This window comes from Phascolarctos cinereus, unplaced genomic scaffold (assembly GCF_003287225.1).
Source record: "Phascolarctos cinereus isolate Bilbo 61053 unplaced genomic scaffold, phaCin_HiC Scaffold_9;HRSCAF=440, whole genome shotgun sequence".
NCBI lineage: Eukaryota > Metazoa > Chordata > Mammalia > Diprotodontia > Phascolarctidae > Phascolarctos > Phascolarctos cinereus.
This window is the reverse complement of record NW_027556402.1, coordinates 1,438,132-1,465,794: the sequence shown is the minus strand read 5'-3', so window position 1 is coordinate 1,465,794 and position 27,663 is coordinate 1,438,132. Positions and strand designations below refer to the sequence as shown.

Below are 27,663 nucleotides of genomic sequence, written 5' to 3'. Positions count from 1 at the left end.
ACCAAGGGTAGCCCCTAGAATCAAGTTAGTCAGCTTTTCATAGCTTTAGTGCTTTGGAACTAGCACAGACGTACCCGGAGTCCATGTGAGGTACAACCTGGCTCTGGTGGTGGAGAGAGAGCACAGGAGCTTACTGGCTTCTGGCACAACCCGGGTATGCATGGAATCCTGTGTTCCTGGGGGAAGGTCAGCCTGGTGAACGTGTATGTGGTAATGCTGATGACAAACATGAGAATTATTCCAATGATGGCAATGGTAATGGGGCATTGACTCCTACTGCTCCCCACATAGGAAACACCTTTTCATGGCCTCCTCACTCTCTCAATCATTTAAAGGCCAGCTTTCTCCAGGAAGCCTTCCGGGTAGCAACCTGTCTCCTCTGGTTCCACAGAGTACATCTGCTGCCTCCTTCCAATGGTGTGCTGTAGTCACGTTAGTTACATATGTGTGTGTATATGCAAGCCATTTATGGTAGAGTTTTTTAAACTTTCAGGGAATTTAAAAATTACATTTTGATAACTATTTCAATGTAATTCTTTCTCTCTGTAATTCTACATATTTTTAATGCATTTAAAAACATGAGGCTAGAAAGGAATCCAAAGGTTTCACTCAATTATCAAAGGGGTCCATGACAAAAAACATTAAGAACCTTGCTCTATGAGACTCTCAGCTTCATGAAGGACTATTTTCTCTAAACACTAAATCTCTCCCCATTACAAACTTTGCATAGAAAGTTTGCATAGAAACCATAGTTTAAAAAGAATTATTGGGTGGATGGATAGGTGAGCAGATGGGTGGGTAGATGGGTAAATAGATGAATGGATGGAAGGGTGGGTGGGTGAATGAATAGGTAGATGGATAGATGGGTAAATGGGTGGGTAGGTAGAAGGATGGATGGATGGATAGGTGGGTGGGCAGATCAATGGATATGGGTGAGCATGGGCAAATTTAGGTGTTACTGAGTGATCTTAAGTGCCACTCGGATAAAACTTACCTTCCTCTTCTCTTTCTAGCCTTTGCCTACCTTGGAGGCAAGCAGTGGGGTAAGGTGGGCATCATCATTCTGACAAATTCAAGGAGAGAGCCAGGCTTCAGAAGTCACCTTCCACCATAAAGAAACAGTCCATGCCCAGGACAGAAGGAGGCAGGAGTCAGATTTGTTCAACTTTGATTTTCTGTCTTGGCCCTTGGGTAAGTGCACGATTGAGAAATTCTGCTCTGAAATTTCCCTGTGTGTCAGCAGACCTCCGCTAATCAGGCTACGCGTGTCGCTTCTGTTCGTCACACGTCTCCAGCTGAAAGGGATGAGGCTGAGATGCTGAGTTTCATTATTAAGGAGAAAATAGAGGACTCATCTGAGGAGGGACCTTTGGGACACGCTTCCAAACAGGTAAACCTTCACTGGCTTTCTCTATGCGTTTAGGCAGGGCTGCTGTGTGCACAGATGGATTACATGTGATAGGTCCAGCAGAATGGAGGGATACTTTTGTTTGGTGTCCTCAGTCTCAATTCCTGACAATAAATATTGAATCACATGAAATAAGTTGCTACTTCATGTTGTGCTATAACTAGTTGTGTACTTTGTGTTTTAGGCTCTAGGATCAAAGATTTGCAGCTGAAGGAAAAATTAGGGGTGTTAAATCCAACCTGAGGCACAGAGAGTGAAGGGATTGCCTCAGGGTGACAAATCTGGTCAGAGTCTGAGGCAGGATTTGAACTCAGACCTTCATACTTCCAAGTCCAGAGTCCTATGCATTATATCATGCTATCTCTCCTGTTTCTATCAAGAAAGACAAAACAAATTTTTGCAAGATAGAAAGTATGCCAGTGGGGAATGTATTTAATTCAATTGAGCAAACATTGAGGTTCTTCCTGAACTTAGGAACCTGTCTATGTTGGCATCTCTAAGGTTCTACCATAGCAGGGGCATGCTGGAGCTGGCTCTTATCAATTCCAGAGCTGATTGTTATATTTTTAGTGTGAGCATTTATACCATGGAAATCAGCAAGTATTACAAACCAGGGCTTGATTTATTGTTCTGCTGGTTGTCTAGAATTAGGAAAATGATGGAGAAATGTTAATGATGTAGAATCAACTTAAAAGTGTGTCATATGGTCATTTTTTTCCCAGAGAGCCAGTTGTTAAACATTTACTAGCACACATCTACTTCCAGCTTTCTAGCCAAAGAGTAGCTGTTGACTGGATTTCTTTCTTCACATATAACTGTTTTCCAAAGGCTGATGCCCCAGTGTTATCATACTTGTTCAAAATATCCCCATTAGTTACATTGGGAATGACCAGGGACATACCCATTGACTCTATATTAGGTACAGCTTTTGTTTCTCAATGAGGCTTTAAGAACTACAAAGTAGGGCAACCCCCCCACATAGATTCACTTAGATTATCACTCATTTCCTCAAGCAGGTTTTTTTTTTCTGCTGTTGTTGTTAAACCACTGAATGAAGGAAACAATATTTTGTGGGTAAGGAAGGACTATGTCTTTTTGCTTGGGCTTCATTGTTCCTATTTTCTAAAACTTTCCTTAAGTATTTGACAATGAAAACTTAAAAAAAAATACCCAGGGTAAACTACATGAAGTGGTCATTGGGAGATTTGCAATATGACTGAAGGCAGGAAAGGTGCATTTTGGGAACACAGCCTGGGAAACTCAGTGTAGTGGAAGAGGAAGACTGGATTCAGGGATGAAGGAATGAACTTAGGGATGAGGGCCTGACCTTGGAGAATGATGGTCTGAAATGAAAGAGGGAAGTACTGAGCTTGCGGAAGGAAGATGAACTGGGGGATGAGGGTCTGAACTTCGAGATGAAGGACTGAACTTGGATTCAAAAGCTTTGGATCCAAAGGGTGGCTCTGCCATTTCTAGGGTTCCTGGCTTGCTTCCATGTCACAGCTCCCCAGTAGAGGGAACACTCCTTGAAAGCAGGAAGTCTTCTGTTTTTCACCTCTGACACAAAGTGGGTATTTCAAAAGCCCATAGGATTTTCTAATTAAATGAATTGTTCAATACCTCCTTCCTGTAGTGGGTCTGACTCCCCTCTCTATGAGTCTTCATCATCCAGGGCTGAGCATCTCTGAACATAACTCAACTGGTCCTCAGTTGGCCAACAGTCACTTAGCAAAGGGGCTCTTACCTTCCAGGCCTTTCCACCCTGGTAGGAGGACTTGTGGGAGCAGGGAAGCACTTGCATAGGGAGAGCCCTGCAAAGAGGAAAGTTTCTACTAAAGAGACTCCAATAGTTTGTGGCTAAGGGGCTTAAGATAGGCTGTCTCAGTGACATGTAGTACTGTGGAATAAGCTCTGGATTGGGAGTCAGAAAGCCAGTGTTAAATTCCCCATCTTCCATATACCACTCTCTTCCTAGCCTGGGATCAGCTCTTTACTCTCCCTGAACCCCTCTCACTGCATCTGTAAAAAAAAAAATAGCTAAACCTAGACTAATTATCTATCTCCCAGAAGGCCAGAGTCCTCGGCCTTCAAGCCTAGCTCTGGAGAGGCCTCCTACCTGGGCTTCACCCAACCTCCCATATTATTAGTATGTAGGCCTTTTTTGAAATTACTTTGTGCCTCTTTGAATTTGCTTAACTCTGGAAGTATCACCTTTACGGGCAGGGATTACTTCCTTTTAATTTTTAGAAATGGCTCACATATGTGGGTGCTACCATCATATACAATTCAGTTCGGGGGTTTCTGTTCTCTCCATTTATACTAGTGTAGTGCTGGTGTTATTTGGATCTCTATTTTCCCTTACTTCCCTGTATCAGTTTATATAGATCTTCTCTAAATTCTTCTTAGTCATTTTTTTTCACTGCTTAATAAGATTTCATTATATTCATAGGACACTTTTTCTTTAAAAGTCATTCTCCTATTTATGGGCACCTACATTCTTACCAATTCTTTGCTATTCCAAAAGAGTGTTCTGCAAAGTTTGATGCGTCTGAAACTTTTCTTTTTCTCTTGGACTTACTCAAAATACGTGGCTATCATTCAGATCTCTGGATTTAAGGAGTATGAAAATATTCATTACTTTCTTTGTATGTTTCTGAAATGCTTTCATTTTTTCCTTTTTGTTTTTGCTAGGCAATGGGGTTAAGTGACTTGCCCAGGGTCATGCAGGTAGTAAGTGTCAAGTGTCTGAGGCTGGATTTGGACTCAGGTCCTTCTGACTCCAGGGCCAGTACTCTAACCACTGCTGCATGTAGCTGCCCCCTCCGATATGCTTTCTAAAATGGTTAGACCAGTTCACAGCTCTGCCAGCAGCATGTCTGTGCAGTCAAGCCGCTATAGCATTGACCCTTTAAATCCCTTTTCATCTTTATCAATTTACTGAATATTAGTTAAAACCTTATGATTGTGATGTATATTTCTCTTACAATTAATGATTTAGAATAATATTTCATACACCTTTTAATGATTTTCAATTCCTCCTAAAACTGTCTCTTCTGACCACTGATGTCTTGGAGAATCTTATGGATCTGTGTTAATTGTCTGTATAATTTGGAACTCAGACCTTTATCAGAGAGATTTGATGTTAAGATGAGTACTTTCCCTTAAGATCAGAGAATCGTAGACTTAGAAGTAGAAGGAATATTCAGGGTCATTTAATTCAGCATCTTCACTGACAGAGGAAGACACTTAGGCACAAAGAGCTAAAATGACTTGCTCAAGGTCAAATGTTTTGTACATTTCTTTTTAATAAGTTTTTATTGGTATTTTCTATTTCTTGCATCACCATAATTGCCCCAAAGGAGTGACAAGTTGTATATAATAGATCTGCGGTTTCATGCGCAATCATCTTTTTTTTTTATTATGCTGTGTTATGGAAATGCTTGTTTTGTCTCATAGATTAAAAATACAATAAATTTAAAAATTAAAAGAGCCATCTCATATAACAAATAGTATTTCTAATGAGGACAAAAATCAACATAAACAATCCATACATTGAAAAACCTGTGCAGTGTGTAACCCCTGTGGACCTCCCCCTTCCACAGAGGGGTGGATTGGGGGGTATCTTCTCATATGTCTTCATCTGAATCCTGCTAGATCTTTATAAGGATAGTTAGGTTTTGCAGGGTATGGAGTTGCAGGCCTGGAGTCAGTAGGGTTTAAGTTCAAATCTGGCCTCAGACACTTACTAGCTGTGTGACTCTGGGCAAGTCACTTAACCCTGTTTGCCTCAGTTTCTTCACCTGTAAAATGAGCTGCAGAAGGAAATGGCAAACCACTCTGCTATCTTTGCCAAGAAAACCCCAAAACGGGGTCATGAAGAATGGGAAATGACTGAACAACAAGGACCTTTATAAATTTGTTACATTTCCTTTCGATTTTTTGGCTTGTAGCTGTTCATTCCATTTCCATTATTGTCATTTTTGTTTTCTTGGCTCTGCATCAGTTCGTAGAGATCTTTCCATGCTTCTCCATACCACTGTATTCATCTTTACCTCTTTTAACTATGACAAGATATTTACACACAATGGGGGCAGCTGGGTGGTATAGCAGACAGAACACCAGTCAAAGAGTCAAGAAAACCTGGGGCAAATCCTGACTCAGACATTTCATAGCTGGGTGCCACTAGGCAAATCACTTTACCTCCGTCTCAGTTTCCTCATCTGTAAAATGGGGATAATAATAGCACCTATGAGGATCAAATGAGGTAATATTGATAAATTGCTTTGTACATCATGAAAGCTAATTTACAGTAATAATAATAGATGCTAGTTGTTAATTTGTAATTTAAACAATAATGGTGGCTATTATTGCAATTATTATTCTGTTCATATCATTTCCCCTAGTGGAATGTCAGCTCCTGGAGATAAAGGACTGTTTCCTTTTTGTCTCAAAATCTCTCATTTATAATTAGTTCTGCTAACACACAGCCCACATCATTAGAACATGCATCCAGGATGTTTTATTTTTAAAAATGTTTTTAAAGACATTTATTGAAGACTTAATCATAAAGAACTTTATTTCATTCATTGAACTAAAGAAACCAAAACTGAGGTAAACTTATTTTTAAATTAATAACTAAATTTTACTTTTAAAATGCAAACAAAATGCAACACACTCTTTTTGCATGTGTGTGCATGTGAGACATATGTGTGTGTGTGTGTGGGACATAAGGGCATCAGTATGCTGCTAACTGTACCCGGCTCACACTTTGAAGTTGAATATGCATTATTAAAGTTTTCTCTGTCACTTCCTTAAGTTTAGACAATCAATAAACCAAGCAGTTAAGCCTTGATTTGTAACATTTGCTGATTTCTCAGGTCACACAGGAATTTCCCAATTAGTTCTTGAGAGCCAGTTATAGCTGCTCCAGTGTGCTCCTGCATTCGGATGTTGCTCAGCATACCCAGCACACCCACCTATATCCTCAACACCTCTTACAATCCATTGCATACAGTAGGCACTCAAATCTGCTTCCTGATTGAGTCAGTCACCAACCTGGCCTTAGGCACTCAGAGCCTCTGATTCCAGACCTAGCATTCCTTCTAACACCCCAGGCTGCCCCTGGCACTGTGCTGTTTCATCCAAGCTACAGTGGTTTTGTTCATGTGAAGCTTTCCAATTTGGTGCAACTAAAATACTTGTTTCCTCTTTTATGGTCTCCTCTAATCTTTGTTTGGTTAAGAATTATTCCCCAACCAGAGTGGTGAAAGACAACCAGTCTCATTCTCTTGTAACTTTAGTAAAGTTGAGTATCCATTGTAAGGTGGTGGTATGATATGATGTGAGATACTAGTTAAATGAAAAGTTCTTCAAATGGCTTTCTACTTCTCCTGTAAGTTCTTGACAAACAGGGAGTCCTTCCCCCAAACACTTTATGTTTTTAGACTTTTTGAACCCTGGGCTATCGAATTTAATTTTTCCTGATTCTTCCTTGCCTGGTCTGTTTCATTGATCTTTTCTGTTTCTCAATCAGTACCAAAAAATTGTGATGATTTCTGCCTTAAGATATAATGTGAAAGCTGGAAGTACAAATCTCTTCAATCCTCTTTTCCTCCTTTACATTATTTCCTCTGAGATTCCAGACATTTCTATTCCTTCAAAGATTTGGTTTTGGTTTGTAAAGTTCTGTATTTCCTTGGTACTTTTGTATAGCATGAAATCTCCAAGTTCATTTAAGTTAATCACTTTTATTGTATTAATATGATCAATGAATGTCCTTCCCATTGCTTGTCATGTTTTTTTTACTTTTCTACTTGTTGTTACACACACATGCACACACACACACACACACATATACACACACATATATATTTAACCATTATCTTCATTTAGAAACAAGTTCAGAGAACCTCTCCTACCCAGTGAGCCATCCTATGTAACAGAGAATAATAATGAAATGGGAAGAAAAGTTTCACAAAATTAGCTAATATATTAGCCAAGTCTGATAGTATATACAGTATTCCACACCTATAGTTCTTCATTTCTTCAATGAAAAGTGAGAATCATGTCTATTTTCTAGGGACAACAGCAACAGTGATGATAGTGACAATGATAAGAGGAATGGTAGTAGTAGGAGCAGTAGCAGCAGCAGTAACAGTAACTAACTTTTATATAGCTTGTTAAGACTGGTAAAAACCTTTACTTAGATAATATCATTTGATCCTCATAAGACACTGTGATGGTAGGGCCTGATACTGTATCCATTTTACAGATGAGGAAACTGAGGCCAAGTGGTTGTGACTAACAGGACCATAGAGCTAGTAAGTATCTGAGGTGGGATATGAATACATATCTTTCCACTGTCACATTCATGACTCTATTTATAACACCAACCTGCCTCTCTTTAACATGAGGACCAACTTTGTCCTAATTAAACAGTGCTCATTTTAATTATTTTCTGCTTCCTATTCATATTATTGTAGTCATTTAGTAGATTCTTTCCTGGTCCTCCTCACCTCACTTTACATCTGTTCATACAAGTCTTCTCATATTTTTGTCAACTCATGTGATACATTGTTTCTAATGACACAATAACATTACATTATATCCCTTTACCTTCATTTGTTTGGTCACTCCCCAATTGATGTCTATCTGCCTTATTTCCATGTTTCATTTTTGTTATGAGAAACCATCTTGGGGGTATATGCCAAGCACTGGGATCTCTGGATCAGAGAGGACAAGGGAATAACCGTTTATATAATGCCTGCTATGTGCTAAGCTAAGTTTTTCTTCTTGTTTTTAAACAAATATTGTTTCATTTGATCTTCCAAACAACCTTGAGAAGTAGATAGCATTATTATCCCCATTTTACAGTTGAAGAAACTGAGGCAAGGAGCTATTAAGCAATTTGCCAGGATTACACAGTTAAGATGGATTTGAGGCTGGATTTGAATCAAGTCTTTCTGATTCCAGGACCGGTGCCCTATCCATTGTGCTACCAATTAAATTATTGTTTTTTAAATTCATAATTCCAAAGTGCTTTCCAGCATGGCTAGACTAATTCACAACTCTACCAATAATGTATTTGTGTACCTGTCCTACCATAGGCACTCCATCTTGTATTATCTTTGCCAATCTGGGGGCATAAGCTACAATCTTAATGTTTTGATTTGCACTTCTCTTATTATTACTGATTTAGAGTCATCTTTTCATGGCTGTTAACAGATTGTAGTTCCCCTGAAAACCATTTGCTCATCTCCTGTGACCTCTTATCCATTGGAGAGTGTCTCTTGGTCTCATATATTTGTGTTCTTTCGCTACATATCTCACATGTCAAAACTTTATTAAGACAAGTCAAGAAGCGTGTATTAAGCACTTACTACGGGTCAGGCACTGTGTTAAAGCCCTGGCGATGCAAAGAAAGACAAAAACAATCTGTACCTTCAAGGAACTCACAGTGTAATGGAGAAGAGGACTTTCAAACAAGTGTGTCCGGACAAACTATGACACAGTCATTCAGTTGTGTCCGACTTTTTGTTTACCCCGCGGACCACAGCGCACCAGATCCTTCTGTCCTTCGCTGTCTCTCAAAGTCTTTTCAAGCTCGCGTCTGTTGTTTCCTTAACACAAACTAGAGAGAGGACAGATTGGAGACTATCACAGAAGGAAGGTAATAGTATTGAGGAGGACTGGGAAAGGCTTCTTCTAGAGGGGACAATTGTAGTTGGCACTTGAAGGAAGCTAGAGAAATCAGGATATGGAAGTAACATTTGATGCATTGTTTCCTCATTCGAGCAGCTTGCTTTGGTTTTTCCTCTGCATTTCTGCAAGCTCATTATTGCAATTAGATTCTAATTTTTATATGGCCTTTTCTCATTTGCTAAACAACTCTACCCCAAGCCATAACTGTGAAGGTTCCTGATTTGATTTTCTTCTAATTTTCTTTTATTAATACTGTGACCCTTAATATTTATATCAAATATCCATTTTGAGCATGTGTGGTATAAAATATTTGTCTATACCTAATTTATGTCAATCTGCTTCCCATTGTTTTCAGCAGGTCTTGCTAAATTAGGAATTTCTCACCTTGATAATTATGATTTTGAGTTTAACAAATATGGTTTATGAAATTCAATGATTCTTCCTTATGTAGTCTGTTCTAGTGATTTATTGTCTATTTTTTAAACTAGTAACAAATAGCTTAGGTGATTACTACTTTATAATATAACCTGATTTTTCATCATTTCTCATGAGATCTAGATTTTTTTTCCTTCTATATGCATTTTGTTATTGATTTTTTAGGACTATGGAGTATGCCCTCAGTAGTTTGATTGATATCTCATGAAATCAGTAAATTAATTTACATGATAGCATTGTATTTACTATATTAGTATGCCCCAATCATTAGCAAATTGATCCTTCTACTTAAAACAAAAATAAAGAATGTTTCATAATTATATAGCTTGAGTGTGCCTTGGTAAATTGATTTCCAAACATTTGCGCATTTATAGTTATTTCAAATGGGATTTCCCTTTTAGTTATTTTCTCCTGAATTTTATTATTTCTATGTAAAAATGCATTGAATGCTTATTGCCCAGATTTCAACATGTACTTGGAAGGAACCTTTGTAGAGCTTGGTTATCCATCTGTCTATCTTGGGCAGGTAGTGCAGATGGATAAGTGGTGGAGCCTGGAATTGGCCAAGAGGGGAGTGGGCTGGACTGTCTTTGGGAATGGCAAAGCTCTTCTACATCCTCAGCTTCTTATGAAAGCAAATATTCTCCTATTTCATAGGAACATCCTACAAGTGTTTCTGTATGGTGATGAGACCACCTCCAAATAATCACAAAAGGCAGTAGAAAGTCAGGCGGTAGGTGTGAGCAGGCTCTGCTGTGTAACCATTCAGCAACTTTGAAGAGTAGGAGTTTGAGATTCCATCAGTCATCTGTTGTAAGAGAAGAAGATGGGTTGGTCATGTGGCAATAATGAGGAGAGACAGATGGACACCCAGAGTGCATGAGTGGTACCCATTTAGCAGTGGGAGAAAGAGAGAAAGACCTTTAGTACTTTGGGTGGACTCTCAGTGGTAAACTTATGGGGTAGGGAGAGGCATGGAAAAGAGTCACACAGGATGGGCAGGATTGGATGGACTTCACTGGGCATCACTGAAGGGGACCTCTTGCAGCAATGAGATCGTAAATCCACTGGAATATTTGGATGTATAGAAATGCTAGCAATTCTCTGGACTTATTTTGTGTACTGATGATCTCAATTAGTTTCTTTGTTGATTCTCTGCAGTTTTCTCCATAAATCTTCATGTCCTCAGCAAATAGGGATAATTGTTTCTCCTCTTAGACAATGTTTATGCTTGTGATTTCTTTTTCTTTTCTCATGGCTGCCACTTGCATTTCTAAAACTATGTCAAAGAATAATGGGATCATCTTTACTTTGCTCGTAGGTTACTTGGGAAAAGTTTCTAGCATTTCCCACTGGAAATAATGCTACCTTTTGGTTTTAGATAATTTTCTTTTTAAAAATCACATTAACGTGATAATCCCTGCAGGGCTCACTTGTCCAACTTGCTGCTGCTGGCAGGTTATGTCCCCAGAAACAGAGGGGATACTGCTATAATTTTTAGGGTTCTAGGGGTAACCCTGTGGGTGGCCATTCATCTCAACCATAGATCACAAACCCCAACCAACCCCCAGTGTCCTTCCTTATAACAACCAGCCAGTGCACTTAAATTCTCTAGTAAAGATGCTCATCTTAAGAACAGTAGTTACACCAACTTTCCTCTAAAAACAGGGACACGCTTTCTCATACAAACAACCAGAGTCCAGGAGGGAGGAAGACTGGCCATAAATTGGAAGTACAAATTATTTGTACTTTGGTGGTGTAGGAAGAAATATGGCTAAGGGAAGTCAGAGCTATGGAACAGTAGCATTTTGATGTCTTTTCTCTCTGCGCACAGTCCTTCTGACATTCATTTGAGGGGCTACTGGGTGATAGACAAACTGCTGACTGTTCGGTTGGACTGCTTTGGTGTTTTTTTTTTTTTGCAAGAAATTGTGTCTCTGACAGACTGTCTGCTCAGCTGGGCTGTCTCCTTCTAGGAGTAGTACCTTGGCTGGATAAGTCCATCTGCTACTGGCCACTTCATGAGTGTCTGTGCTGGTTCCTTCACAGGCTGTGCTGCCAGACTGGTCCTCTAGTCCAGTGGCTGGAGATGGGTGAGCTGCTGAGCAGTCTGTGCTGGCCAGGACCGGGCAAGCTGCTCTGCTTCTAGGCAGTAGCTGCTGGACGGTCTCTGGCAGGTCAGTGGCACTGCTGCTAGACCAGGGCTGTCTGATGGTGGGAAGGATCAGCAGAAGCCTCAGATGTGGACTCGTTTGTTGCCTCTGGGCAGGAGATGGGATAGGGCTTACTTTCCAATTTTACAAATCTTTTCTGGCCCCAAACCCTCTTTTTTCAATCACCTGCCCCACCTTACCTTGAATTGAAGTAGTGGCAGCTAGGTGGCACCATTGAGGCATAGAGCACCGGACTTGGAGTCAGGAGTTCAAATCCAGACTCAGACACTTAGTAGCTGTGTGACTGTGGGCAAGTCACTTAACACCCCCTTGCCTCAGTTTTTTCATCTGAAAAATGGGGAAAATAATAGCACCCAGCCACATACTAAGTCCTATATGAATGTTAGCTATTGTTATTTTTATTGTGATGATAATGATGATGATGATGATGATGATGATGATGGTGATGGTGATGATCTCCACTCAAATCCACCTATGAGAATCCTATAGAAGTGAGTGGCTAGAGATAAGGCCATTTGTCTTACTGGCTTTATCATATGCAATTGAGGCATTTAAGCCTCCCAGCATCTTTAGGCCCCTGTTTTACGTGTCAAAGTCTCTTACATCCCTGCATACCTTTAGCTAGGGCTGAAATCCACATGGGGCACCCTCTCCCACCCATTTCAAAACTTCACCTTTTTTTTTACGCCTTTTCAAAGGCCTTTCAGTTGCTGTTGATATAATCACAGTGGGGCTTTTTTGGTTTGGTATTGAATGTGATTGATTCTGTTAATTGTTTTTCCAGTGTTGCTGCTTTCTGTTTGGAATGTAATTGATTATATTAATTGTTTTCCCAATGTTGAATTGTTCTCTTATCCTTGGTATAAATGCCACTTGATCTTAGCGAATAATGTTTGGGCAGCATCGTTGCTGCCTTGTGAAGAGAGTTTTATTTAAAATGTTTGGATTAATATCCATTAGTGAGATTGCCCCTTTCCTTGCTTTAGCCTGCACTAATTCAGGTATTAGGGCTATATTTGTCTCATAAGTGGAATCAGGGAGGGCTTTTTCATTTTCATTTTTTTTTCTAGAATGACATCCATTCATGATAAAAAGCTTGCTACAGTTCTTCTGTAAATGCATCTGGAACCAGTGTTGCTTGTCTCTATTCCCACTGACTATTTCCTTTATATCCAGTGTAATTTCATTTTCTTTTTTGACTAGGCAATGGAGTTAAGTGACTTGACCAGGGTCACATAGCTAGTAAGTGTTATGTGTCTGAGGCTGGATTTGAACTCAGGTCCTGCTGAATCCAGGCCCGGTGCTCTATCCACTGCACTACCTAGCTGCCCCTGCAATTTCATTTTTTGAGACTGTGTTTTAAGATCTCTATTTCACGTTCCAGGAATTTGGGTATTTCATCTGAAGTCCTAATTGTTGCATCTTGTGGCGTATTCTCAGTCCTCGCCCTTCTGTGATATCTGAAATGTAGTCCAGCCTCTCCTCCTAGTCATTCTCTCTTCTCTAGGTTTTCATGGCATTGTTCTCTTCTTAGCTGCATGCCTCTTTCTTCTCAGTCTCCTTTTCTGGACTGTTGCCCGTGCCACAGCTGCTGATTTTACAGCAGGATCTGTCCTAGGTCTTCTTCCTTACTTTCCCTGTCTCAGCTTTTTCTTCTAGTGATCTCATCATCTCACATTGTCCTTGGTTCCTCAGGCTCCCACCCAACACATTCAGTGTCAGCTCTAGTCATTTTCCCTCCACAACATCTCTTGTATCTGTCTCTACTCACCAGGATCACCCTAGTTCAGGTCCTCATCACCTCTGATTTAATCTCTTGTGATGGCTTTCCAATTTCCCACCCTACCTCAAGTGACTCCCCACTCCAATTCAATCTTCAACACCACTGCTAAAAGAATATTTTTTGTACTGATGATTTCCCCTCACTCTCCTACTCAATATATTTCAATGGCTCCCTATTTCCTGTGGGATAAAATGCAAATTCCCTGGTTTGATTTCAAGGACCTTCATAATCTGGTCCCATCCTACTTATCAGTCCTTACTCTGCATTATTACCCTTTTCTGACTCTATGATCTTACTGATTTGCTGATCTCTGTCCACGACACTCAATGCCTAATCTCTGTACTTTGGTCATGCCCCAGATGTAGAATGTGTTCTTCCCTTCTCCCCATCCCTTAGAATCATCAGTTTCCTTCAAGGCTCATTTTCTATATGAAGTCATTTCTGGTCTTCCCCCCAGTTATGAGTTTCTCTCTCTCTCTCTCTCTCTCTCTCTCTCTCTCTCTCTCTCTCTCTCTCTCTCTCTCTCTCTCTCTCTCTTTCTCCCACCCCGATTATTTCCTGTCAATTTTATATATAATGTGTATGTAACTAAATATATACATGTGTCCTGTGGCTGGATTGTGAACTGCTTATGAGCAGGCACCATGTCACATTTCTCTTTGTGACTTGAGGATTTTCCATAGTTCCCAACATATTTTTCCTGCTCAGTGAATGCTTGTTGACTGATGAATTGATTAATTTTTTAAATTATCTATTTCTTTTATATTTCAAGAATTTTTCTGGAACAAAATGTCAAGAATATAAAGGGAAACAATGGAAAAACCTATGAAGATGAGGAACCTAGCACTGCCAGATCTCACCCTATACTATCAAGCAGAAATCATCCAAACATTTTGGTGCTAGATAAGCAACAGAGTGAGTGATTAATGGAATAGATTAGGTACACAAAATGCAGAAGCGGCCAAGCAAACTAATATTGGCTTTGATAAATCCAAAGGTCCCAGCTATAGCAGCAAGAACTCAGTATTTGACAAAAACTGCTGGGAAAACAAGAAAGTATTCTGGCAGAAACTCAGACCAACATCTCTTTTCTTTATTATGAGTTTGAAAAACATGACCATTTCCCTATCCAAAGAACATGAACAAGAATCTGGGAACTTTCAGTAAGCACTACTCTCTTTCAATTTGAAATCAAACGTATCAGTGCTGATACTTCTCTGCTTAGCTGTGGCCCTTTTAGAATTTCTTTCTGCTCTCCTTTGTTTTGTTTTGTTTTTTTTAAATGAGTCACAGCCAAGTCTTATGTTTCTTCTTCCTTTTTCTTAGTATCATTATCATTATCCCTATACCCCAAACCCTCAAACCACCAAAAAACTCTTATTTGTAACAAATAAATGTAGTCACACAAAATGAATCCACACATTGACCTCATCTGAAAACGCATGTCTCGTTCTACACCCTTAGTGTCTCATCTCTCTGTGAAGAGGTTAAAACGTGCCATGTTAGCAGTCATCTGAAGTCATGATGAATAATCACCTGGATCACCTTTCTGAAATCTTTCACAATATTTGAGTTCACAATGTTGTAGTCATCATATAAATTATTCTTGATTCTCTTCTCATGTCATTCCACATTATTTTGAACAAATCCTTCTGGATTTCTGTGAATCTTTTTCCTTTCATAATTTTTATGGCATAAAAAATTACATTGTAATAAAACATATTTTTTTCAACCATTTTGCAACTGATAGTCATCTGCTTTGTTTCCAGATGTTAATATTAAGTGCTAGTGTAAATATTTTCATTGGGCTTATGATTCTTTTCCCTCTTTCCTTGTGTAATGATAATTTGATACCTCCCATTAAAATTAATCACCATTTACTCATTTTATTATTATTTGATTGGTATCAGTGCCTATTTTAGTGAATTAAGTAGGATAGGATCAAGTTTAAGTTACTTGTGTATTGTTAGTATTATTAGGACCAAATAACCTCTCATATATTACTGGTATTGTTATAATGTACATTATATATCAATCGGGTTATTATTGGTTATAGGATATATTTGTAGTTGTTAGAGAAAAGCACATTATATAGAGAAAACTGAGTCAGATTTGTAAGAACACAATTCATTCCCCAATCAATAATTGATAGAAGGATATAAACAGGCAGTTTTCAGATGAAGAAATCAAAACTATCTATAGACATATGAAAAAAATGTTCTAAATAATCATTGATTAGAGAAATGCAAATTAAAACAACTCTGAGGTACCACTTCATACTTATTAGATTGTCTAATATGATAGAAAAGGACAATGATAAATATTTGAGAGGATGTGGGAATATTGTGACACTAATGCATTGTTGGTGGAGTTGTGAATTGATCCATCTGTTCTGGAGAATGATTTGGAACTATGCCCAAGGAGCTATAAAACTGGGCATACCTTTTGACCCAGCAATACCAGTACTAGGTCCATATCCCAAAACAGATTTTTTTTTTAAAAAAGGAAAAGGAGCTATTTGTACAAAGGCATTTATAGCAGCTCTTTTTGTAGTGGCCAAGAATTGGAAATGGAGAGGAAGCCCATCAGTTGGGGAATAGCTAAACAAGTTATGGTATATGATTATAACGGAATACTATTGAGCTATAAGAAATGAAGAACAGGATGTCAGAAAAACTTGGAAAGACTTACAAGAACTGATGCAAAGTGAAGTGAACAGAACCAGGAGAACATTGTACACAGTAACAGCAATATTGTAGAATGATCCGCTGAATGACTTAGCTGTTCTCAGCAATACAAAAATCCAAGACAATTCCAAAGGATTTATGATGAAAATGGCTGTTCACATCTGGAGAAAGAACTGATAGAGACCAAAGGTAGATGGAAGCATACTGTTTTTCACTTTTTTGTGGATTTTTTTTCTTTCGGTCTATTTCTTCTTTCACAACATGATGAACATAGAAATACATTTTACATGATTGCACATCTGTAATCTACAACTCTATCACTGCTCCCTGCTGACATTTCCCCTTGCCTACCACTTCCTTACTGTTCTCCAAAAGAAGAGGTGGTTAGTTTCTCAGGCAAACTGCTACTGAGGTGGCACGTGGAGTGACTCTTTCCAAGAAAAACCTGATAGAGTATTAGCGATGAAAAAGTCTGCTGACATGGTGATTAAGATTAATAACTTATCAACCAATCACCTAGGCTTTGAGAGTTCAGGTTTGGTCTTATCTTGCTAAGGCATCTACTGAACTCCCTGAATACTTCCAGCTATGCTGCCCCCTCCCATCTTCCCAGCTTTCCTTTATGTATTGTCTTTTCCTTTTGGAATGTAAGTCCCTCGAGTTCAGGGACCTTAAGTTTATTTGTATCACCAGTACATAGGACAGTGCTTAGCACACAGTAAACACTTAAGATGCATTTCATTTACCTGGTTGGTTAGGCTTCCCAACATTTTATACATTGTGTAGTTATCTTGATTGGATTTTCTCTTTTCCTTCCCCTATTCTTTTTTTGGGAGGGGGGAAGGATATACAGAAAGATTGATAATTTATACAGATTTGTTTTATATCCTATTTTATCAAACATTAAAAGTTTCTGTTAATTTTAGTTAACTCTAAAGTCTTTCAAGGAAACTATCATATTATCTGTAAAAGGTTATGTTCTGTTTCCTCTTTGCCTTTGCCTATTCCCTCAATTTCTTTTTTTTGTCTTATTGCTATAGCTAACATATGTAGAACCATATCAGAGAATGGTGGTGACAATGGACATTTTTGCTTTCTCCCCAAAGGGGTTATTGGAAAAGCTTCTAGCTTTTCTCCATTACAGAGAAATTCAGATCTTGGTTTTAGATTGGTACTATTTACCATATTAAGGGATGGTCCATTTATTCCTTTATGGTTTTCAATAAAAAAACAAAACCAAAAAGAAACAGGCACTGGATCTTGTCAAAAAGGGTTTTTTTTCTCTTTCTGCAGCTGTTGGCATGATAGTGATTTTTATTATTGTCTTATAAATGTGGTCTATAATATTTAAGTTTTCCTAATATTTAGCCAACCCTGTATTCCTGCACTTAAATAGATATTTTTGCATAAATGGCCAGTACAGATCTTAATCTATAGCTTCTCTTCTTTGATTTCACATCTCCATGGTTTAGATACCAGGATCATAGTTTTCTCAGTGAATGAATCTGGGAGGATCCCTTCTTTCCTTTGTGTAGGGAAAGCAAATGATTTATGTGATGTTGATATTAATGTAGTTGAATGTTTGATAGAATTCACTGATAAATCTGTCTGTAAACAGACCCTCTTCCCTACTTTGGAGAAACCTTTTGAAGTTCTTTTAAGGTTTGTTCAATTTATGTTTCTTTGAGTTATTTAAATTATCTATTCCTTGTTTCATTTATCTGAACATTTTATATTTTTATAAATGTTCATTCATTCCATTTATGTTTATCAGTTTTATTGGCACACAATTGAGTAAAACAATTTCTGTATTTGTTGTGAACCCTCCTTCTTTTCATTTCTGATGGTGACAATTTGGTTTTTCTCTCTTTTTCTTTTATCAGGTAAACTAATGATTTATCTACTCTTTTTTTTTTTTCAAAAATCCAGCTCTAGTTTTAATTTTCAATTCAATGTTTTATGTTGTGTGCGTCTGAGTTTTCTTTTTGCTTATATCTTCTCTGGTGTACAGAATTTCTCATTTTGTGTTTAATTGGGTTATTTATGTTTGTTGAGCTTCTATGCTTTTAGTTGCATACCCAATTCATTGATCCATTCTTTCTTTTGTTGATTACAAAGTGTTTAGATATCTAACTGTTCCCTAAAGAATGACCTCCTTTGGTGTCCCCCAAAAGCTTTGTTATGTTGCCTCACTTTTGTTATTTTCTTGGGTGAATTATCTGTAGCTTCAGTGATTTGTTCTTTGACCCACAGATGCTTTAGGATTAAGCGCAGTTATCTTACTTCTGTTGCAATGTATACACTTGGGGCTGGGCTGCTATTTCTCCTCAGCGTCTTCCATTGCAGGGTATATGGTCTGTCTGGCCCTGTGCTTCTGTGCAGAGAAAACCCTGGAGCAGAAAGCTGGCCCCAATTGGCTTTCCAGCCCCCTTTCCATTCATCATAGACATTCTTTCTCCTCTAGCCTACGGCTCTCATCATTCCCCCTCTCTCCCATTTTCCTTATACCTTCCCTGACCCAGACAGAGTCTCTGGTGGGATTGCAGGGAGGGTCCCTGCAATGAGACTGTGTCACAATCCTGCATGGCCACTGGAGCTCACTGCACCTAATGTGTGGAATGGGTTTGAGGTTGGGTTACTGGCAGTTTTGAATAGTCAATTTCTCTGCTGTTATTTCATGTGATTTTATCTTGTGGTGCCTCTGTCTTGTGGATTAAGTTTCAAAGCAGCCCTTCTGAAGTTTTGAGGCATTTGCATAATTATCAGCACGTTATCTTCTCCAGTAGAATGTGAACCTTGCCTTTCTTTGATTCCTCAGCATGTAGATTGTAACAATCTGGAACATTCCCGGGCAATAGTGCCTGGATCATAGGAACTGCTGCAACCTAGTCACTGTCCATTAAGTGTTTCTGTGCCTGGGGTACTCCGTCTCCCATCTCTTGTCCTTTGCACAGCCCTTCCCCCAAACTTGGAACACATTCTCTCCTCACTTCCACTGAATTGAATACCTCACTTCCTTCAAGAACCTGTTCAAGCGTCACTTTTGACACCAAGGATTCAATCTGAGTGAGATCCAGGGACCCAGGAGTTGATAGATAAATTTCAAGGAGCTCATGAAATTAAATGGGAAATACATGCCGTCATTTTCACTAACCTCAAACTAAAATTTAATATTTCTTTTAATTACTTTTTTTAAAAAAATTCTTCTAAGAAGGGCCATGGGTTTCATCAGACAGCCAAAGTGCACCATGATGCAGTAAAAATTAAGAACCTTTGCTCTACATGAAGGCTTTCCTGGTCCCTTCAAGTGCTACGGGCCTCCCTCCCTAAGGAGCTAGGCTTTTGGCCTTGTATTTCTTCATTTATATGTAGTTGGTGTGCCCTTTCTTGTGCCCAGAAAGTCAAGGTTCTTGAGAGTAGAAATGTTTCATTTTGGTCTTGGAATTCTCCACACTTAGCAGTGACTGGAATATAGCAGGGTCTTGATAAGTACCGTTGATGATGCCTGATGGAGCTTGCATCTGAGCTCAATATTGAAGGAAGGTGATGTGGGTGTGGGGATGAAGAGGACTGCAATGTGGCTGAGTCAGTGTATGTGAAGTGTGATACAAGCCTGGCAGGAAGGTTAGAAGTACAATGGGGAGGGACTTAAGTCCACTTATCAATCAGCCAATCTTTATTAAATGCCTACTTATGCTAAGCACTGAGTTCGGCCATTGACAATACAAAGACAAAATAATGAAAAAAAGTTCCAGCCTTCAAGGAGTTTCTACTTTATCAAGGGCAATAACACACAGACACACACACACACACACACACACACACACAATCTATGCAAAATAAATACAAGGACATTTTCTGGAAGAGGCAAAGCTTGAGGAGATGAGGAAAGGCCTCCTATAGAATCTGGTGCTGCAGCTGAGTTTTAAAGGAAGCTAGGGATTCTGAGAGCCAGAGGGGACAAGGGAGTGCAGGCTGACAAGGGCTACAGCTAAAGACCCAGAGATGGGCCTGACATTATGGTCCTCTTTGAGAATGAAGGATAAACAATAACCTGTGAGTAGTACGGGCTGCCCCACTGGGAACCCAACTGGCCAGTTCCAGTTGGGCAATGCAGCTCCTCTCCTCCCCTCCCCTCCCCATCCTCTCCCTCTGTCTACATAGGCCAGTGCTCTGCCTAAAGGAATGTAAATTTTGATCCCTGAAACCTTGAAAGATAGCTTGTGGCTTACAGGCTAGATTTCTTTCTTAAGGTCCATGACTTAAACCCAACTCACTCTGGCTCTTATTGATTGGTCAACAATAGGTCCCAGCCCTCAGTCAAACTGAGACCTGGGAAAGATCTTAACTTAGAAAGGTCTCCCACTGCATCAGGGGCCATCTCTAGTCATCCTGATTTATATCTTGCCACTGGACTCAGATGGCTCTGGAGGAGAAAATGAACCTGGTGACTTTGCACAGCCCTCCCTCACTTAAATTCAATTCACTTTTAAGTCATGGCAATTCATTTGCTAGTCATTTTCCTGATGCCATGGTCCTCTTTGAGAACAAAGGACAAACAAGAACATTGACTGACTGACTAGTTCAGTGATGCCACAGCCCAGTTTGGCTGAAACAAAAAAGACATAGGCAAGAATTACACGGGATGATATATGCATCTGCATGGGCTACAATCTGCACCAAAGGAAAGAGTTTCCATTTGAGGAGATAACAGATTTACTTAAATATTCAAGGAGCCAAGGCTAAGTTGAGGTGCCATGCCACAAGCTGGTAGTAGCTAGAACCAATACGATTTTCATATTTTTTCCAAGGACCCTCAGCAGTTAAGGAGTAGGAAGAGATTGTGAGGATGACCTGGGGGTACGCCAGTGCTCTAATGGACCTGTGATCTCGTTAAGGTGGGTTTTCCCTCCAGGAGGGGAGATGACAAGCCATCAATGTCTGCTCATCTTGTGAGACTCTTTCCCAGGTTCTCCCACAACTCCACCCCACATGTTGAGTGCTTCCTTCGCAGTCTATCAACATTGCACAGATACCAACAGAGCATAGGGGCTGTCCACTGGTTGTCCCTTGCTTTTTAGACAATGTCCTTTATTAGAATATAAGCTCCTCAAGGTCAAGGACTGTTTTGCTTGCTTATATTTGTAAGTTGCTTTGACCAGCCAGTTCCCCAGACACTCTCCAGTCATCTAGAAATGTATTTGCAATGTGGCATGTAGGGAGATTCCTTGACCTTGAGTGCTGTTTGTAGAGGACAGGGCAGGTGTCTGAGGTGCAGGACATTAGCCAGCCCTAACAAGGAACAATCAGCCCAACTGATAGCAACACAGACTCAGGGCTTGAAGGGACCTCAGGGGCTAGCTAGTTCAATAGTCAGCAAATATTTGTCAAGCACCTACACACATACCAGCATGTAGTATAGTGCCTGGCATGTGGTGAGTGTGTAATAATGAATGTTTTTTTCATTCATTCACTCACGTGTGATTGGGCCATCTTTTTCTCTGTATGTATTTCTCTGAGGGCATCCTTTGTATCATTTCTCCTTTCAAGGGGTTGCTATTGACTAATCAGGAATGGTGGAAGGTCCCTTTGAGAGCTTCTTGAGGCTGGGGACTAATTTTTCTTTTCTTTGCATCCTCAGTACTTAGCACAGTGCTTGGCACACTGTAGGTGCTTAACAAATGCTTGTTGACTTACTGACATGAAGGTCTAGGGATTGTAGAAAGATGGAAAATGAAATCCTAAAGAGTTAGATATGGGTGGGTGTGGAGGCACAGGAAATCAAAGTTGGAGAGATGGACTGGAAAAATATGGATTGGTTAAAAGGTCAGTGGTCAACATAAACACCAATACAGAGTGCTTCAAAAGTCTTAGAACAGTTCTAAGCTTCGACAGCTTGGGACAGTCTGTGGAAAGTTTGGTAGGTGTAGGACAGAAAGGGAGCTGGAAGGACAAAAGGTTGTGGCTTAGGAAAGGAACTAAGAGAGATGGTATGGCATAGTGGGTGGTGCTGAACTAGGAGGCAGGAAGTGCTGGAGTTGAATGTTGCCTGAGACACTTACTAGCTGTGGGACTCCACCTTTCTGTCTTATTCCATGAAATGAAAGCATTGAACTTGATGTCTTTGAGTTTTACCAACAGCAAAGTTCAGGCTGCTGGGGATGAGACCATTAGGAAAGCTGGTGAGCTCTTAGGAAACCACGCAGGTAGGTGGTCCAAGTGAGGTGAATAGTGAGATTATCGGCATTTAGGAATTGTGTGCTTCTGGCTTAGATTAGTCAGCAACACTGATAGTGAAGTCCCCAGGACTGATGGAAAAGGAAGGGTTGGAATGGAAGTAATGAGCCATATGGGAACCTTTCTGGAGACATAACCTTGCTTTGCATCCTGCTCCCCTCAGCTTTAGCTGTAGGAATACCTACTGTTTTAACATTAAGCCACATTAACTAAGTGCAAGCCCAGTGTGATTAGATGCACAGCAAAAGGTTACTGTCTTTACAATGTGACTCCCCATTCCAGTCTCCATGTTGGTAAAGGAACAGCATCTATTCCCCAAAGAAGAAGCTAGGGGTTTTTTCTTAAATGATCCCCAAATTACCTTTCTCCACCATGAAGTGGTCCAGGAGTTGGAGCTACCTGACACTCTAAGTACAAAAGCTAGCACATGAGGAGTCATTAGCTCCTTAAGCTTGGCACATGCTTCTGACCAGCACACTGCCATGGCAAAGAAACTGTGAGCCAATGCTGTATCCTTGCTGAGTATCCTTTCCACACTAAAGTAAAGGAAACCTTCTTTTGTTAACTCTGGATGGTCTATGAGTGTCATGTTTCATTTCAATCCCAAACCTCAGCCAGCAGACTGGCCTGAGTCAGACCTGGCCTCAAATAAATTTCTACCTCCCCAGGCACATCCAAGTTTGTTTACAGATTAGTAAAGATCTGAGAGGAAGCGGAGAGGAAAGGAAATGTATCTGTCACTCTGAGAAACCTTGGATATCTACACACTGCTCATGGGGTGCCTTGATGTTTGGTCATGAAGGAGGAAAGGAGGGGAAGCCAGAGAAAGTAGGGTTTCTGTTTTGTCTGAGCCAGTAGCCGGGGGCAAGGAAAGGTCTCTGGATTTGAAGCTTTGAAAACATGGGTGTTATCATTTCAGGTTCTCAGTCCTATGATCCCAGACCTGTCATCTCTGAAAACAGTCATTGGGATTGTCTCCCTTTCAGATGAAATTTTTTAGCTTTAAAAACTGGTGAATGAGGGATGCTTTAGGAAGTGGAGAAAACTGGCCAGAAGATTTATATTGGCTATTTCTGCTCCTCAATCTCACCAAAGATCTGGTGAAACCCCTGTTTCTCTTTGCCAGAAAAGGGATCTGAAAGCAATATTTCTATGAGAAATAACAAGGCTGATTTTAAAGTCATCAACAAATGATTATAGGAAGTGAAAGTAATTCACAAAAATTGAACAAGTGGGAACTTCATAACCACTTATGAAAATAAGGAATGACAGGAAATTGGCAAAGTCAAGCTGACTGTTTTTCAGCCAAATCAAAGTTGAAGGGGCTGGATGTGGCAGAAGAAGGACTGAGCTGAGTTCCCAGAGCTGACTGTCCACGCTGTCAAATCTTTCAAAAGTGCTCATTTCCTTATTTCAGTGAAAGGACATGAGAAATGGTCAGAAGATCCCAGGGTTACTACAAATTTAGACATCACAAGGTTTTAACCATTTTCCATGGCAAGTGTGGTCCACTGGAAGGCTCATTTGGCTTGGAGTCAGAACATCTGGGCTGGAATTCTGCCACTGCCACTTACAAGCTTTGTTGGTACTGAACCTCTAAGGGCCTAGTTTTGTCATTTGTTAAAAAAAGAGAGAGAAAGCCAAACACAATGATCCCAAGGTTTCTGTTTAGTCCTAACATTTGAGGATTTGGAATAAAAAAAAATGTTATTTGGTTACTTCAAGGGCAATGGATATGTGATGTGCTAAGAAAAAGTTAGAACATATTCCCTGCAATATCTTGGGGGTGAGAAGGGCAGCATGAGGGCAAGGGATAGCTGGGAAAGGAGGGGAGAGTGAGAGTGAGGATGCCTTTGAACACACTGTCCCTCCTACCTGAAAGAAGCACCATCCACACACCACTGGACCCCATAGGTGAAGGTTCTCTCCTTCAAATATCTTTTCTTTGGACTTCTCCTTTGTCTTCAGGACAGGCTTGCATCTAGCATTCATTTTTGCCCTTCTTACTCCGTGCCAATCAATTGCAAATGTCACAAGAACATCATTGTTCTTCCTTCCTTCCTAACCCAGCCTAATGAATGCTTGTTGAATAAATGAATGAATGAAATGAATGAATGAATGAATGAATGTGTTTTGTTTTTAATCCAAAGGGTTATTTTCCATTCCATTGTTGGTTTAAATCAATGATTTAAATAGAAATAGAAACTGAGGTCACTAAGCCATACATAAGGAGGTTATACAGATTGATTTAGAAAGCCATAAATTAACATTATCTATGTTTTATTTTATTTTTTTGTTAAGTATTTCCCAATCACATATTCATCTGGTTCAGGTCATATTGGGCAGTGTTATTAGCCATATTCTGTCTGGGATACACATTTGTCTTATTATTTTATTTTTGTTATTAATGTTAATGATTATCAAAATCCCTTCCTTGTAGCAAATAAATACAGTCAAGCAACAAATGGAGACACCAATGTGTCTGAAAACCTAAGGGTGCCTATCTGCCCATCCCTCAAGAAATGGGTGAATATTCTGTCTTCTTACACTTATGGGACAATTATACTTCCCTCAACCCCACTAAGGGGATTATGAGCCCATAAGGACATAATTTTTTTTAATATTTTCTTTAATGAAGAAAATAATACTGCCTTTTACCATAAATATAACAGTTGGCTAGGAGAATGAATATGCTTAATTCTGGTACATTAATTTTTACATTTTACAAGCCGTGAAAACTGAATCATAATAATAAATCATAATTTAGCATTTTATGCCAAAATAACTCCAAGGTGGCTTGCTCTGTAAACATTTCGCTCGTGTTGCATATGGAAATCCACTTTTCATCTATTTTTTTTTTTGGCAGTCATGGAAAATTGGAATAGACTTCTCAATGAACAGGAAGAAAACTGTCCTTCAGACAATTGCTCAGATTCAGTGCGATTTGATGCTAAGACCATGATGGCAAAGCTTCCAGAAAGTGAGTCACATTTCATGAAATGGAAGCCTTGAGTATATCCAGCTTCTGGGATTTCTGTGGCCTGAGCCTCAACCCCATCATCCCTGCCCTTTCCACAAGAAGCTCATGACCACTGATTTCTCTGAGACCTGCATAGCTTAGAATGGCTGACACCTTTAGCCCTGTGTGAATGATGTCTGAACTCACTTCCACCTGCTCACTTTCTTTGATTCTAGATTTACCTTTGACTTAAGGAATATATTTGGAGAGAATGATAACATGAAATTGTTTTCCATATTTAATATTCAGTAAGAGTTAAGTGTGATCTGTCTGGGCCACATAACCAGTTTTCTGTATTGTACATCTTTTTAAATAGATTTTTGCACTGTCTCTGGATTGCAAGAAAAGCTGAAGTGGCACAAAATTGCACTGGTCGGGCTTTGTCTCTTTGTGTTTGGGGTTCTGATCCCAATCACTGGATTTGTTACAGGTAAAGTATTCATGAGAGCAATGATTTAGCAACATGTACTCCAGGAAACAGCGCCACATCAGCTTCTTCAGTTTTCCTGCCGCTGTCTCTCTGGACTTAGGCAGGTCCCATGTGTCAGCATAAGTGTATTTCATATGTGTGTGTATATATATTTTATGCATGTGTATGTGTTTATGTGAAGCCCTCAGTCCATGGGAGTCATGGTAGCTGCGCCACTTCAGTTGCTTCTGGCCACATCTAGCCAAGATGTCTTCAGTGTCTGGTTGCATGCTCTTCCCCTCTCAAAGAAGTACAAATGGGAAGGCCAGAGGAAGGAAGAGGAGTATAGAGAGCGGCCCTCTATCTTCACATGTGACTTCTGCCTCATTGGTGGAAAAAAACAAAAACAAAAACAAAAACTAAAAGCAGACTCCACTTGATCCGTGGTGAAGGGAACAAGCCAGCCAGCTTTTCTCTCTGTCTCTGTCTCTGTCTGTCTGTCTGTCTGTCTCCCTCTATGCCTTTGTCTCTTCCACTCTCTCTACTCAATCTGTCTCTCTGTGTCTCAGTCTGATTACTTCTCTATCTTTGTCTCTCTTTCTGTCTCTGTGTCTGTCTGTCTGTCTCCATCTCCCCCCCATTTCTGTCTCTGTTTCTCTGTCCTGCCTCTGTCTCTCTTCTCTAGCTATCTCTGTCTCTCTGTCTTTGTCTCTCTCTCATTCTCTGCCTCTCTCCCCTTTCCTCTCTCAGAATGTCACTTTGGCATCTGAGTCTTACAGAGCTGACCATGTCACTACCTGCTAAGAGCAAAGCAAAGCAAACAAATAGCTGCCAAGTGGCAGCTAAGAGCAAAGCAAAGCAAACAAGTGGCCCCCTGTTGTTATAGGAAATCCAATCCCAGCTCCTCTGTTTGGCATCTCATGCTCTTCCTACTCTAGCTCCCATCCACTTATCCAGGTCGTTGTTGCCCTTCTATTGGTAAGAAAAGAAACCTGAGCTAGGAAAACAATTCAGGAAGTTATCGTAAGGAGAGTCTGGGTGAGAGCTGATGAGAGCTAGACCTAGAGTGGGGGCCGCTAGAGCGGAGAGGACAGGAGGGAGCAAAGAGACTTTGTGGAGCTCAAATCAGCAAGATCTGTCAAGGTTTTGAATGTGAGGTATAAGTGAAGAGTCCAGAATTACCTCAACAGGGCAAACCTGAATAACCATGAGAACCATGGGCCCTAAAGGCTTCCATAGCCTAGAACCTTGGCTGAGATTAAGTGAGGTGGAATTCAGTCATGATGAATGCAAAGACTAAATTTTAAGGTTTGTTTCTTTGGATTTTTATCACCTTTGCAAATCCAGTAGGGAGGAGGCCTGGGGAGATAGGAATTTGTCTGAAAATCACTGGGGCTGGGCATTAATCACTGTGCATTTATTTTGTATATATACCATATGTACTTAAAACTAGCTGATGGTGATGGCAAGCAAGGTATGATGGGGTAGGGTCAATCCTCCACAAGTCAAAGGACTAGCCTGAATATGCCCAGGGAACTGGATCTTCCACCCACCCAGCCATCCAGCCAGCCAGCCATCTACCCACCTACCCATCCATCCATCCACAAACATTTTACAAGTGCTTATCACGATCCAGATTTTATGTGGGTGGAGCCTAACTGGTAACTTAGTGCCCTTCCCTTCCCAGATGTCTGGCTTCCTTTTCAAACTCTATTTGCCTTCCCCCTACAAATGACTCCTCCTCAATCTTCCTGAACCTTTTGTCAGACTTGTGCTTTTGCTGCTGATGTTATTTTGGTTTGGGATTTTT

General features: G+C 40.0%; 1 protein-coding gene across 1 annotated transcript in view; it reads left to right on the top strand.

Annotated features, from left to right (window-relative positions):
• Positions 1-1,307: 1,307 nt before the first annotated feature.
• MSR1 (macrophage scavenger receptor 1) overlaps positions 1,308-27,663 on the top strand; it is a 77,009-nt gene continuing 50,653 nt past the window's right edge. The window contains 3 exon segments of the mRNA XM_078148130.1: positions 1,308-1,390; positions 25,292-25,405; positions 25,761-25,874. Of these exon segments, the coding sequence (XP_078004256.1) occupies positions 25,294-25,405; positions 25,761-25,874 (226 nt within the window). The 5' untranslated portion in view covers positions 1,308-1,390; positions 25,292-25,293.